General features: G+C 49.3%; 1 protein-coding gene across 1 annotated transcript in view; it reads right to left on the bottom strand.

Annotated features, from left to right (window-relative positions):
• LOC135529969 (general transcription factor 3C polypeptide 1-like) overlaps window positions 1-15,552 on the bottom strand; it is a 120,780-nt gene that overhangs the window by 78,188 nt on the left and 27,040 nt on the right. Inside the window, 5 exon segments of the mRNA XM_064958368.1 lie at window positions 2,202-2,299; window positions 2,871-3,016; window positions 6,127-6,177; window positions 6,224-6,738; window positions 11,688-11,730. Of these exon segments, the coding sequence (XP_064814440.1) occupies window positions 2,202-2,299; window positions 2,871-3,016; window positions 6,127-6,177; window positions 6,224-6,738; window positions 11,688-11,730 (853 nt within the window).

The following is a 15,552-nucleotide window of genomic DNA, read 5'->3' as shown; positions in this document are numbered from 1 at the left end:
GTGTGTGTGTGTACTTAACTAGTGTGTGTGTGTATATTTAACTAGTGTGTGTGTACTTAACTAGTGTGTGTGTGTATATTTAACTAGTGTGTGTGTGTATATTTAACTAGTGTGTGTGTGTATATTTAACTAGTGTGTGTGTGTATATTTAACTAGTGTGTGTGTGTATTTAACAAGTGTGTGTGTATATTTAACTAGTGTGTGTATATTTAACTAGTGTGTGTGTGGGTATTTAACTAGTGTGTGTATATTTAACTAGTGTGTGTGTATTTTTAACTAGTGTGTGTATTTTTGACTAGTGTGTGTGTATTTTTAACTAGTGTGTGTGTATTTTTAACTAGTGTGTGTGTATTTTTAACTAGTGTGTGTGTATATTTAACTAGTGTGTGTGTATATTTAACTAGTGTGTGTGTATATTTAACTAGTGTGTGTGTGTATTTAACAAGTGTGTGTGGGTATTTAACTAGTGTGTGTGTGTATATTTAACTAGTGTGTGTGTGTGTACTTAACTAGTGTGTGTGGGTATTTAACTAGTGTGTGTGTACTTAACTAGTGTGTGTGTGTATATTTAACTAGTGTGTGTGTGTATATTTAACTAGTGTGTGTGGGTATTTAACAAGTGTGTGTGGGTATTTAACTAGTGTGTGTGTGTATATTTAACTAGTGTGTGTGTGTATTTAACAAGTGTGTGTGGGTATTTAACTAGTGTGTGTGTGTATATTTAACTAGTGTGTGTGTGTGTACTTAACTAGTGTGTGTGGGTATTTAACTAGTGTGTGTGTACTTAACTAGTGTGTGTGTGTATATTTAACTAGTGTGTGTGTGTATATTTAACTAGTGTGTGTGTGTATTTAACAAGTGTGTGTGTATATTTAACTAGTGTGTGTATATTTAACTAGTGTGTGTGTGGGTATTTAACTAGTGTGTGTATATTTAACTAGTGTGTGTGTATTTTTAACTAGTGTGTGTATTTTTGACTAGTGTGTGTGTATTTTTAACTAGTGTGTGTGTATTTTTAACTAGTGTGTGTGTATATTTAACTAGTGTGTGTGTATTTTTAACTAGTGTGTGTGTATATTTAACTAGTGTGTGTGTATATTTAACTAGTGTGTGTGTATATTTAACTAGTGTGTGTGTATATTTAACTAGTGTGTGTGTATATTTAACTAGTGTGTGTGGGTATTTAACTAGTGTGTGTGTATTTTTAACTAGTGTGTGTGTGTCACCGTTAGTGGGTATTTAACTAGTGTGTGTGTGTGTGTATTTAACTAGTGTGTGTGTATTTTTAACTTGTGTGTGTGGGTATTTAACTAGTGTGTGTGTGTATTTAACTAGTGTGTGTGTGTATTTTTAACTAGTGTGTGTGTGTGTATTTAACTAGTGTGTGTGGGTATTTAACTAGTGTGTGTGTGGGTATTTAACTAGTGTGTGGGTGTCACCGTTAGTGGGTATTTAACTAGTGTGTGTGTGTCACCGTTAGTGGGTATTTAACTAGTGTGTGTGGGTATTTAACTAGTGTGTGTGTGGGTATTTAACTAGTGTGTGTGTGTCACCGTTAGTGGGTATTTAACTAGTGTGTGTGTGTATATTTAACTAGTGTGTGTGTGTGTGTCACCGTTAGTGGGTATTTTACTAGTGTGTGCGTGTATATTTAACTAGTGTGTGTGTGTATATTTAACTAGTGTGTGTGTGTATATTTAACTAGTGTGTGTGTGTATATTTAACTAGTGTGTGTGTGTATATTTAACTAGTGTGTGTGTGTCACCGTTCGTGGGTATTTAACTAGTGTGTGAGTGTATATTTAACTAGTGTGTGTGTGTGTGTATATTTAACTAGTGTGTGTGTGTGTGTGTATATTTAACTAGTGTGTGTGTGTGTGTGTATATTTAACTAGTGTGTGTGTGTGTGTATATTTAACTAGTGTGTGTGTGTGTGTGTATATTTAACTAGTGTGTGTGTGTGTGTGTATATTTAACTAGTGTGTGTGTGTGTGTGTATATTTAACTAGTGTGTGTGTGTGTATATTTAACTAGTGTGTGTGTGTGTGTGTATATTTAACTAGTGTGTGTGTGTATATTTAACTAGTGTGTGTGTGTATATTTAACTTGTGTGTGTGTGTGTGTGTATATTTAACTAGTGTGTGTGTGTGTGTATATTTAACTAGTGGGTGTGTGTATATTTAACTAGGTTGTGTGTGTCACCGTTTGTGCAGTAGTTGGGTCTTCATCCTAGAAGGCAGGAACCTGATGAGGTAGTGCTGCTTCACTGGGTCGTTCAGATACTCCTCCAAACCATCCACCTAACACAGAGAGACACAGAGAGACACAGAGAGACACAGAGAGACACAGAGAGAGACAGAGAGAGACAGAGAGAGACACACACAGAGAGAGACAGAGAGACACAGAGAGAGAGAGAGAGAGACACAGACACACACACACAGAGAGAGAGACAGAGAGAGACACACACACAGAGAGAGAGACAGAGAGAGACACACACACAGAGAGAGAGACAGAGAGAGACACACACACAGAGAGAGAGACAGAGAGAGACACACACACAGAGAGAGAGACAGAGAGAGACACACACACAGAGAGAGAGACAGAGAGAGACACACACACAGAGAGAGAGACAGAGAGAGACACACACACAGAGAGAGAGACAGAGAGTGAGACAGATTAAGTAAGAGGTGGCACTACTGTTTGAAAAATGTGTGTGTGTACTGTTCAGCCGGTGTGTGTGTGAGAGAGTGTGTGTGTGTGTGTGTGTGTGTGTGTGTGTGTGTGTGTGTGTGTGTGTGTGTGTGTGTGTGTGTGTGTGTGTGTGTGTGTGTGTGTGTGTGTGTGTGTGTGTGTGTGTGTGTGTGTGTGTACCTTGAAGGATATCTGTATAATCTGAATGTAGATGGAGAGAGGCAGACAGAGAACAACATCAGAGGTCAGGGCCCAGCCTGGACCGAACTCTCTGTGGACTGGAGCCGGGGGGATGAACCTCCTCCAAGACACCTCATCTACATAGACTAGGGAGAGGAGGGGAGGGGAGGGGAGGGGAGGGAGAGGAGAGGAGAGGAGAGGAGAGGAGAGGAGAGGGGGGGGGAGGGGAGGGGAGGGGGGAGGGGGAGGGGGAGGGGAGAGGAGGGGAGGGGGAGAGGGGACGGGGGAGAGGAGAGGAGGGGGGAGGAGGAGGGGGGGGAGGAGAGGGAGAGGAGGGGAGAGAGAGGAGAGGGAGGGGAGAGGAGGGGGAGGGGAGGAGGGGGAGAGGGGAGGGAGGGGGAGAGGGAGGGGAGGAGGGGGGAGGGGAGAGGGAGGGAGAGGGAGGGGGGGAGAGGAGAGGGAGAGGAGAGGAGGGGAGAGGAGGGGAGGGGAGGGGAGGGAGAGGAGAGGAGGGGAGGAGGGAGGGAGAGGAGGAGAGGGAGAGGAGGGGAGGGGGAGGGAGGGAGGGAGGGAGAGGAGGGAGAGGGAGAGGAGAGGAGAGGGAGAGGAGAGGAGAGGGAGAGGAGAGGAGAGGAGGGGGGGAGAGGAGAGGAGAGGAGAGGAGGGGAGGGGAGGGGGGGAGTGGAGAGGAGAGGAGGGAGAGGAGAGAGGAGAGGAGAGGAGAGGGAGAGGAGAGGGAGAGGGAGAGGAGAGGGAGAGGGGGAGGGAGGGGGAGGGGGAGAGGAGAGGAGGGAGAGGAGAGGAGAGGGAGAGGGAGAGGAGAGGGGAGGAGGGGGAGAGGAGAGGAGAGGAGAGGAGGGAGGGGGAGGGGAGTGGAGAGGAGGAGAGGAGAGGAGAGGAGAGGGAGGAGGGAGAGGAGGGAGAGGAGAGGAGAGGAGGGAGGGGGGGAGGGAGAGGAGAGGAGAGGAGGGGAGGGGGGGAGGGAGAGGAGAGGAGAGGGGAGGGGAGGGAGGGGGGGGGGAGGAGAGGAGAGGAGAGGAGGGAGAGGAGAGGAGGGAGGGGAGGAGGGGAGGGGAGGGAGGGAGGGGGGGAGGGGGAGGGGAGGGGGAGGGGAGGAGGGGAGAGGAGAGGGAGGAGAGGAGAGGGAGGGGGAGGGGGGGAGGGGAGAGGAGAGGACGGGGGAGGAGAGGGGAGAGGGAGGGGGAGGGGGAGGGGAGGGGAGAGGGGAGGGGGAGGGAGGAGGGAGAGGAGGGAGAGGGAGAGGAGAGGAGAGGAGGGGAGGGGAGGGGAGAGGAGAGGAGAGGAGAGGAGAGGAGGGGAGAGGGAGAGGAGGGAGGGGAGAGGAGAGGAGGGGGAGAGGAGAGGAGAGGAGGGGAGCATTCATTCACATATTAAGAGCTATAGGAGAGGGGGAAGAGGAGGGAGGGGGGGGAAGAGGAGGAGGGGGTTAGCATTCATTCACATATTATAGCAGCTATAACAGGAGAGGTTAGCATTCATTCACATATTAAAGTAGCTATAACAGAGGTGGTTAGCATTCATTCACATATTATAGTAGCTATAACAGAGGTGGTTAGCATTCATTCACATATTATAGTAGCTATAACAGAGGATAGGCTATAAAGGAGGTAGATCATTCACATATTCACATATTAGCAGCTATAACAGAGGAAAATTCATTCACATATTATAGGTATAACAGAGCATTCATTCACATATTCTAGCACTAATAACAGGAGAGGTTAGCATTCATTCACACATTATAGTAGCTATAACAGAGGAGGTTAGCATTCATTCACATATTATAGTAGCTATAAGAGGAGAGGTTAGCATTCATTCACATATTATAGTAGCTATAACAGAGGATGTTAGCATTCATTCACATATTATAGCAGCTATAACAGAGGAGGTTAGCATTCATTCACATATTATAGCACCAATAACAGGAGAGGTTAGCATTCATTCACATATTATAGTAGCTATAACAGGGGTGGTTAGCATTCATTCACATATTATAGTAGCTATAACAGAGGAGGTTAGCATTCATTCACATATTATAGTAGCTATAACAGGAGAGGTTAGCATTCATTCACATATTATAGTAGCTATAACAGAGGTGGTTAGCATTCATTCACATATTATAGTAGCTATAACAGAGGTTAGCATTCATTCACATATTATAGTAGCTATAACAGAGGTGGTTAGCATTCATTCACATATTATAGTAGCTATAACAGAGGTGGTTAGCATTCATTCACATATTATAGTAGCTATAACAGAGGTTAGCATTCATTCACATATTATAGTAGCTATAACAGAGGTGGTTAGCATTCATTCACATATTATAGTAGCTATAACAGAGGAGGTTAGCATTCATTCACATATTATAGTAGCTATAACAGAGGAGGTTAGCATTCATTCACATATTATAGTAGCTATAACAGAGAGGTTAGCATTCATTCACATATTATAGTAGCTATAACAGGAGAGGTTAGCATTCATTCACATATTATAGTAGCTATAACAGGAGAGGTTAGCATTCATTCACATATTATAGTAGCTATAACAGAGGAGGTTAGCATTCATTCACATATTATAGTAGCTATAACAGGAGATGTTAGCATTCATTCACATATTATAGTAGCTATAACAGAGGAGGTTAGCATTCATTCACAGCATTCATTCACATATTATAGTAGCTATAACAGGAGATATTAGCATTCATTCACATATTATAGTAGCTATAACAGAGGAGGTTAGCATTCATTCACATATTATAGTAGTTATAACAGGGGAGGTTAGCATTCATTCACATATTATAGTAGCTATAACAGGAGAGGTTAGCATTCATTCACATATTATAGTAGCTATAACAGGGGAGGTTAGCATTCATTCACATATTATAGTAGCTATAACAGAGGAGGTTAGCATTCATTCACATATTATAGCACCAATAAGAGGGGAGGTTAGCATTCATTCACATATTATAGTAGCTATAACGGGGTGGTTAGCATTCATTCACATATTATAGTAGCTATAACAGGAGAGGTTAGCATTCATTCACATATTATAGTAGCTATAACAGGGGAGGTTAGCATTCATTCACATATTATAGTAGCTATTACAGAGGAGGTTAGCATTCATTCACATATTATAGTAGCTATAACAGGAGAGGTTAGCATTCATTCACATATTATAGTAGCTATAACAGAGGAGGTTAGCATTCATTCACATATTATTATAACAGGAAATGAACCTTTCATGTCAGGGTCGGGACATCTGTCAGATTGATCACCTCCTGCTCTTCCTCCGCCAACGATGACATCACATCCGGGTCAGGGGTCAAGCCTTGCTGTTCTCTGTGGAAGCGGGGTCACTTACTGCAGCGTTGTCAGTGGGTGGGCTTGGGTGTGGGGAGGTCCGAGTTCTGGGGATTGGGGAGTCTGTGTTTCGGGGTTGAGGTGGGGAGGTCTGAGTTCTGGGGATTGGGGGAGTCTGTGTTTCGGGGGGGAGGTCTGAGGTGGGGAGGTCTGAGTTCTGGGGATTGGGGGTGTCTGTGTTTCGGGGGGATGAGGTGGGGAGGTCTGAGTTCTGGGGATTGGGGGTGTCTGTGTTTCGGGGGGAAGAGGTGGGGAGGTCTGAGTTCTGGGGATTGGGGGAGTCTGTGTTTCGGGGGGTTGGGGTGGTATGGTCTGTGTGTTCAGAGCTAGAAGGATGGGTGTCGTCAGGGTGTGTAGTTTGGGGTTGTGAGGGGTTACTGCGGGTGGTGGGGCAGGTCGTCTGGACACCAGGGTTATCAGTGGGGGGGACGATAGAGGTGTTGTGGAGGGCAGAGGGGTGTCTCAGGGGGTGTCCGTAGACCAGATACCTAGGAAGACATTTGATCAATGATAAATATTGATACGGTTTTAACAAATGTTTCTCTGACTTCATGAAATTTGTAACGGAACCCCCCTTACGTTGCCCAGTACACACTGTGTGGCATGAAATACTATTTTTACTAGAACAATAAATGTAATTAAATCCAAAATACTTAATTTATCCGACAAAGAGAAAAGTAGCTCGACTCTGGGACGGGTTCAGGCTAATACCGACTCTGGGACTGGTTAAGGCTAATACCGACTCTGGGACGGGTTCAGGCTAATACCGACTCTGGGACGGGTTCAGGCTAATACCGACTCTGGGACGGGTTCAGGCTAATACCGACTCTGGGACGGGTTCAGGCTAATACCGACTCTGGGACGGGTTCAGGCTAATACCGACTCTGAGACTAGTTAAGGCTAATACCGACTCTGGGACGGGTTCAGGCTAATACCGACTCTGGGACGGGTTCAGGCTAATACCGACTCTGAGACTAGTTAAGGCTAATACCGACTCTGGGACGGGTTCAGGCTAATACCGACTCTGGGACGGGTTCAGGCTAATACCGACTCTGGGACGGGTTCAGGCTAATACCGACTCTGGGACGGGTTCAGGCTAATACCGACTCTGGGACGGGTTCAGGCTAATACCGACTCTGGGACGGGTTCAGGCTAATACCGACTCTGGGACGGGTTCAGGCTAATACCGACTCTGGGACGGGTTCAGGCTAATACCGACTCTGGGACGGGTTCAGGCTAATACCGACTCTGGGACGGGTTCAGGCTAATACCGACTCTGGGACGGGTTCAGGCTAATACCGACTCTGGGACGGGTTCAGGCTAATACCGACTCCGGGGCGGGTTCAGGCTAATACCGACTCCGGGACGGGTTCAGGCTAATACCGACTCGGGGACGGGTTCAGGCTAATACCGACTCGGGGCGGGTTCAGGCTAATACCGACTCCGGGACGGGTTCAGGCTAATACCGACTCGGGACGGGTTCAGGCTAATACCGACTCCGGGACGGGTTCAGGCTAATACCGACTCCGGGACGGGTTCAGGCTAATACCGACTCCGGGACGGGTTCAGGCTAATACCGACTCGGGACGGGTTCAGGCTAATACCGACTCGGGGCGGGTTCAGGCTAATACCGACTCCGGGGCGGGTTCAGGCTAATACCGACTCCGGGACGGGTTCAGGCTAATACCGACTCCGGGACGGGTTCAGGCTAATACCGACTCCGGGACGGGTTCAGGCTAATACCGACTCCGGGACGGGTTAAGGCTAATACCGACTCCGGGACGGGTTAAGGCTAATACCGACTCTGAGACTAGTTAAGGCTAATACCGACTCCGGGACGGGTTCAGGCTAATACCGACTCCGGGACGGGTTCAGGCTAATACCGACTCCGGGGACGGGTTCAGGCTAATACCGACTCCGGGACGGGTTAAGGCTAATACCGACTCCGGGCCGGGGACGACTCGGTTAAGGCTAATACCGACTCGGGGACGGGTTCAGGCTAATACCGACTCGGGACGGGTTCAGTTCACTCCGGGACTGGTTCAGGCTAATACCGACTCGGGACTGGTTCAGGCTAATACCGACTCTGGGACGGGTTCAGGCTAATACCGACTCTGGGACGGGTTCAGGCTAATACCGACTCTGGGACGGGTTCAGGCTAATACCGACTCTGGGGACGGGTTAAGGCTAATACCGACTCTGGGACGGGTTCAGGCTAATACCGACTCTGGGACGGGTTCAGGCTAATACCGACTCTGGGACGGGTTCAGGCTAATACCGACTCCGGGACGGGTTAAGGCTAATACCGACTCCGGGACTGGTTCAGGCTAATACCGACTCCGGGACTGGTTCAGGCTAATACCGACTCTGGGACGGGTTCAGGCTAATACCGACTCTGGGACGGGTTCAGGCTAATACCGACTCCGGGACGGGTTAAGGCTAATACCGACTCCGGGACTGGTTAAGGCTAATACCGACTCCGGGACTGGTTAAGGCTAATACCGACTCCGGGACTGGTTAAGGCTAATACCGACTCCGGGACGGGTTAAGGCTAATACCGACTCGGGACGGGTTCAGGCTAATACCGACTCCGGGACTAGTTAAGGCTAATACCGACTCGGGACTAGTTAAGGCTAATACCGACTCCGGGACTAGTTAAGGCTAATACCGACTCCGGGACTAGTTAAGGCTAATACCGACTCTGGGACTAGGGACTAGTTAAGGCTAATACCGACTCTGGGACTAGTTAAGGCTAATACCGACTCTGGGACTAGTTAAGGCTAATACTGACTCTGGGACTAGTTAAGGCTAATACTGACTCTGGGACTAGTTAAGGCTAATACTGACTGTGGGACTAGTTAGTTTAAGGGTAATACTGACTGTGGGACTAGTTAGTTTAAGGGTAATACTGACTGTGGGACTAGTTAGTTTAAGGGTAATACTGACTGTGGGAGTAGTTAGTTTAAGGGTAATACTGACTGTGGGACTAGTTAGTTTAAGGGTAATACTGACTGTGGGACTAGTTAGTTAAGGGTAATACTGACTGTGGGACTAGTTAAGGGTAATACTGACTGTGGGACTAGTTAAAGGGTAATACTGACTGTGGGACTAGTTAGTTTAAGGGTAATACTGACTGTGGGACTAGTTAGTTTAGGGTAATACTGACTGTGGGACTAGTTAGTTTAAGGGTAATACTGACTGTGGGACTAGTTAAGGGTAATACTGACTGTGGGACTAGTTAAGGGTAATACTGACTGTGGGACTAGTTAAGGGTAATACTGATACTGACTGTGGGACTAGTTAGTAATACTGACTGTGGGACTAGTTAAGGTAATACTGACTGTGGGACTAGTTAGTTTAAGGGTAATACTGACTGTGGGACTAGTTAGTTTAAGGGTAATACTGACTGTGGGACTAGTTAAGGGTAATACTGACTGTGGGACTAGTTAAGGGTAATACTGACTGTGGGACTAGTTAAGGGTAATACTGACTGTGGGACTAGTTAAGGGTAATACTGACTGTGGGACTAGTTAAGGGTTTTACTGTGGGACTAGTTAGGTAATACTGACTGTGGGACTAGTTAGTTAAGGGTAATACTGACTGTGGGACTAGTTAAGGGTAATACTGACTGTGGGACTAGTTAAGGGTAATACTGACTGTGGGACTAGTTAGTTTAAAGGTAATACTGACAGTGGGACTAGTTAGTTTAAAGGTAATTCTGACTGACTAGTTAAGGGACTAGTTAAGTAGTTAGTAATACTGACTGTGGGACTAGTTAAGGGTAATACTGACTGTGGGACTAGTTAAAGGGTAATACTGACTGTGGGACTAGTTAGTTTAAGGGTAATACTGACTGTGGGACTAGTTAAGGGTAATACTGACTGTGGGACTAGTTAAGGGTAATACTGACTGTGGGACTAGTTAGTTTAAGGGTAATACTGACTGTGGGACTAGTTAGTTTAAGGGTAATACTGACTGTGGGACTAGTTAAGGGTAATACTGACTGTGGGACTAGTTAGTTTAAGGGTAATACTGACTGTGGGACTAGTTAGTTTAAAGGTAATACTGACTGTGGGACTAGTTAAGGGTAATACTGACTGTGGGACTAGTTAGTTTAAGGGTAATACTGACTGTGGGACTAGTTAGTTTAAGGGTAATACTGACTGTGGGACTAGTTAAGGGTAATACTGACTGTGGGACTAGTTAGTTTAAGGGTAATACTGACTGTGGGACTAGTTAAGGGTAATACTGACTGTGGGACTAGTTAAGGGTAATACTGACTGTGGGACTAGTTAAGGGTAATACTGACTGTGGGACTAGTTAGTTTAAGGGTAATACTGACTGTGGGACTAGTTAGTTTAAGGGTAATACTGACTGTGGGACTAGTTAAGGGTAATACTGACTGTGGGACTAGTTAGTTTAAGGGTAATACTGACTGTGGGACTAGTTAGTTACTGAACTAGTTAAGGGTAATACTGACTGTGGGACTAGTTAAGGGTAATACTGACTGTGGGACTAGTTAGTTTAAGGGTAATACTGACTGTGGGACTAGTTAAGGGTAATACTGACTGTGGGACTAGTTAGTTTAAGGGTAATACTGACTGTGGGACTAGTTAGTTTAAGGGTAATACTGACTGTGGGACTAGTTAGTTTAAGGGTAATACTGACTGTGGGACTAGTTAGTTTAAGGGTAATACTGACTATGGGACTAGTTAGTTTAAGGGTAATACTGACTGTGGGACTAGTTAGTTTAAGGGTAATACTGACTGTGGGACTAGTTAGTTAAGGGTAATACTGACTGTGGGACTAGTTAAGGGTAATACTGACTGTGGGACTAGTTAAGGGTAATACTGACTGTGGGACTAGTTAGTTAAGGGTAATACTGACTGTGGGACTAGTTAGTTTAAGGGTAATACTGACTGTGGGACTAGTTAGTTTAAGGGTAATACTGACTGTGGGACTAGTTAGTTTAAGGGTAATACTGACTATGGGACTAGTTAGTTTAAGGGTAATACTGACTGTGGGACTAGTTAAGGGTAATACTGACTGTGGGACTAGTTAGTTTAAGGGTAATACTGACTGTGGGACTAGTTAGTTTAAGGGTAATACTGACTGTGGGACTAGTTAGTTTAAGGGTAATACTGACTATGGGACTAGTTAGTTTAAGGGTAATACTGACTATGGGACTAGTTAGTTTAAGGGTAATACTGACTGTGGGACTAGTTAGTTTAAGGGTAATACTGACTGTGGGACTAGTTAGTTAAGGGTAATACTGACTGTGGGACTAGTTAGTTTAAGGGTAATACTGACTGTGGGACTAGTTAGTTTAAGGGTAATACTGACTGTGGGACTAGTTAGTTTAAGGGTAATACTGACTGTGGGACTAGTTAGTTTAAGGGTAATACTGTCTCCACAAGAAGGTGTGTCAGTCTCAGACGGCATCTTAGGCTGGTACCCCAAAGACCTGCTGAGACCTGGGACTGGGGGGGGCAGAGAGAGAGACTTTAGACCTGGGACTGGGGGGGGGACAGAGAGAGAGAGACCTGAGACTTGAGACCTGGGACTGGGGGGGGAGAGAGAGACTTTAGACCTGGGACTGGGGGGGGCAGGGAGAGAGACTTTAGACCTGGGACTGGGGGGGGACAGAGAGAGAGACTTAAGACCTGGGACTGGGGGGCAGAGAGAGAGACTTTAGACCTGGGACTGACTTGAGACCTGGGACTGAGGGGGGGGGGACAGAGAGAGAGAGAGAGAGACTTGAGACCTGGGACTGGGGGGGGGACAGAGAGAGAGAGAGACTTGAGACCTGGGACTGGGGGGGGGGGACAGAGAGAGAGAGACTTGAGACCTGGGACTGGGGGGGGGGGGACAGAGAGAGAGAGAGAGAGAGAGACTTGAGACCTGGGACTGGGGGGGGGGGGACAGAGAGAGAGAGAGACTTGAGACCTGGGACTGGGGGGAGACAGAGAGAGAGAGAGACTTTAGACCTGGGACTGGGGGAGACAGAGAGAGAGAGACTTTAGACCTGGGACTGGGGGGGGGGAGAGAGAGAGAGACTTGAGACCTGGGACTGGGGGGGGGACAGAGAGAGAGAGACTTTAGACCTGGGACTGGGGGGACAGAGAGAGAGACTTGAGACCTGGGACTGGGGGAGACAGGAGAGAGAGAGAGACTTTAGACCTGGGACTGGGGGGGGGACAGGAGGAGAGAGAGAGAGAGACTTGAGACCTGGGACTGGGGGGGGGACAGAGAGAGAGAGAGAGAGAGAGAGACTTGAGACCTGGGACTGGGGGGGGAGAGAGAGAGAGAGAGACTTGAGACCTGGGACCTGGGACTGGGGAGAGAGAGAGAGAGAGAGACTTGAGACCTGGGACTGGGGGGGGGGGACAGAGAGAGAGAGAGAGAGAGAGACTTGAGACCTGGGACTGGGGGGGGGACAGAGAGAGAGAGACTTGAGACCTGGGACTGGGGGGGGACAGAGAGAGAGAGAGAGAGAGAGAGACTTGAGACCTGGGACTGGGGGGGGGGGCACAGAGAGAGAGAGAGAGAGAGAGAGACTTGAGACCTGGGACTGGGGGGGGAGAGAGAGAGAGACTTTAGACCTGGGACTGGGGGAGACAGAGAGAGAGAGAGACTTTAGACCTGGGACTGGGGGGAGAGAGAGAGACTTGAGACCTGGGACTGGGGGGGACAGAGAGAGAGAGAGACTTTAGACCTGGGACTGGGGGGGGGGGACAGAGAGAGAGACTTGAGACCTGGGACTGGGGGGAGACAGAGAGAGAGAGAGAGACTTTAGACCTGGGACTGGGGGGCAGAGAGAGAGAGACTTGAGACCTGGGACTGGGGGGGGGACAGAGAGAGAGAGAGAGAGAGAGACTTGAGACCTGGGACTGGGGGGGACAGAGAGAGAGAGAGAGAGAGAGACTTGAGACCTGGGACTGGGGGGGGAGAGAGAGAGAGACTTTAGACCTGGGACTGGGGGGGGACAGAGAGAGAGAGAGAGAGAGAGACTTGAGACCTGGGACTGGGGGGGGGACAGAGAGAGAGAGAGAGAGAGAGACTTGACACCTGGGACTGGGGGGAGACAGAGAGAGAGAGACTTGAGACCTGGGACTGGGGGGAGACAGAGAGAGAGACTTTAGACCTGGGACTGGGGGGGGAGAGAGAGAGAGACTTTAGACCTGGGACTGGGGGGGACAGAGAGAGAGACTTGAGACCTGGGACTGGGGGGGCAGAGAGAGAGACTTAAGACCTGGGACTGGGGGGGGGGGACAGAGAGAGAGAGAGAGAGAGAGAGACTTGAGACCTGGGACTGGGGGGGGGACAGAGAGAGAGAGAGAGAGAGAGACTTGAGACCTGGGACTGGGGGGGGGGGGGCAGAGAGAGAGAGACTTGAGACCTGGGACTGGGGGGAGAGAGAGAGAGAGACTTGAGACCTGGGACTGGGGGGAGAGAGAGAGAGACTTTAGACCTGGGACTGGGGGGGGGACAGAGAGAGAGAGAGAGAGAGAGAGACTTGACACCTGGGACTGGGGGGCAGAGAGAGAGACTTTAGACCTGGGACTGGGGGGGGGGGACAGAGAGAGAGAGACTTGAGACCTGGGACTGGGGGGGGGGGACAGAGAGAGAGAGAGAGAGAGACTTTAGACCTGGGACTGGGGGGGGGGGGGCAGAGAGAGAGACTTGAGACCTGGGACTGGGGGGGGGGACAGAGAGAGAGACTTGAGACCTGGGACTGGGGGGGGCAGAGAGAGACTTAAGACCTGGGACTGGGGGGGACAGAGAGAGAGAGACTTGAGACCTGGGACTGGGGGGGGGACAGAGAGAGAGAGAGAGAGAGAGACTTGAGACCTGGGACTGGGGGGGAGAGAGAGAGAGAGAGACTTGAGACCTGGGACTGGGGGGGAGAGAGAGAGAGAGAGAGACTTGAGACCTGGGACTGGGGGGAGAGAGAGAGAGAGAGAGACTTAAGACCTGGGACTGGGGGGGAGAGAGAGAGAGAGAGACTTGAGACCTGGGACTGGGGGGGAGAGAGAGAGAGAGAGAGACTTGAGACCTGGGACTGGGGGGGGAGAGAGAGAGAGAGACTTTAGACCTGGGACTGGGGGGGGGACAGAGAGAGAGACTTGAGACCTGGGACTGGGGGGGACAGAGAGAGAGACTTTAGACCTGGGACTGGGGGGACAGAGAGAGAGAGAGAGAGAGAGAGACTTGAGACCTGGGACTGGGGGGGGGCAGAGAGAGAGACTTGAGACCTGGGACTGGGGGGGGGGGGGACAGAGAGAGACTTGAGACCTGGGACTGGGGGGGAGAGAGAGAGAGACTTGAGACCTGGGACTGGGGGGGAGAGAGAGAGAGACTTGAGACCTGGGACTGGGGGGAGAGAGAGAGAGAGAGACTTGAGACCTGGGACTGGGGGGGGACAGAGAGAGAGACTTTAGACCTGGGACTGGGGGGGACAGAGAGAGAGACTTGAGACCTGGGACTGGGGGGGAGAGAGAGAGAGACTTGAGACCTGGGACTGGGGGGAGAGAGAGAGAGAGAGACTTGAGACCTGGGACTGGGGGAGACAGAGAGAGAGAGAGAGAGAGAGAGAGAGAGAGAGAGAGAGAGAGAGACTTAAGACCTGGGACTGGGGGGAGACAGAGAGAGAGAGAGAGAGAGAGAGAGAGAGAGAGAGAGAAATAGAGAGAGACTTAAGACCTGGGACTGGGGGGGGGACAGAGAGAGAGAGAGAGAGACTTGAGACCTGGGACTGGGGGGGAGAGAGAGAGAGAGAGACTTGAGACCTGGGACTGGGGGGGGAGAGAGAGAGAGAGACTTGAGACCTGGGACTGGGGGGGAGAGAGAGAGAGAGAGACTTGAGACCTGGGACTGGGGGGGGAGAGAGAGAGAGAGAGACTTAAGACCTGGGACTGGGGGGGGGGGACAGAGAGAGAGAGAGACTTGAGACCTGGGACTGGGGGGGGACAGAGAGAGAGAGAGACTTGAGACCTGGGACTGGGGGGGGGACAGAGAGAGAGAGACTTAAGACCTGGGACTGGGGGGGGGAACAGAGAGAGAGAGAGACTTGAGACCTGGGACTGGGGGACACAGAGAGAGAGAGAGAGAGACTTGAGACCTGGGACTGGGGGGGGACAGAGAGAGAGAGAGAGACTTGAGACCTGGGACTGGGGGGGAGACAGAGAGAGAGAGACTTGAGACCTGGGACTGGGGGGGGACAGAGAGAGAGAGAGACTTAAGACCTGGGACTGGGGGGGGGGGACAGAGAGAGAGAGAGACTTGAGACCTGGGACTGGGGG

The sequence above is a fragment of the Oncorhynchus masou genome, unplaced genomic scaffold (assembly GCF_036934945.1).
Source record: "Oncorhynchus masou masou isolate Uvic2021 unplaced genomic scaffold, UVic_Omas_1.1 unplaced_scaffold_1221, whole genome shotgun sequence".
Classification (NCBI taxonomy): domain Eukaryota; kingdom Metazoa; phylum Chordata; class Actinopteri; order Salmoniformes; family Salmonidae; genus Oncorhynchus; species Oncorhynchus masou.
This window is presented reverse-complemented; position numbering and strand designations above follow the sequence as displayed.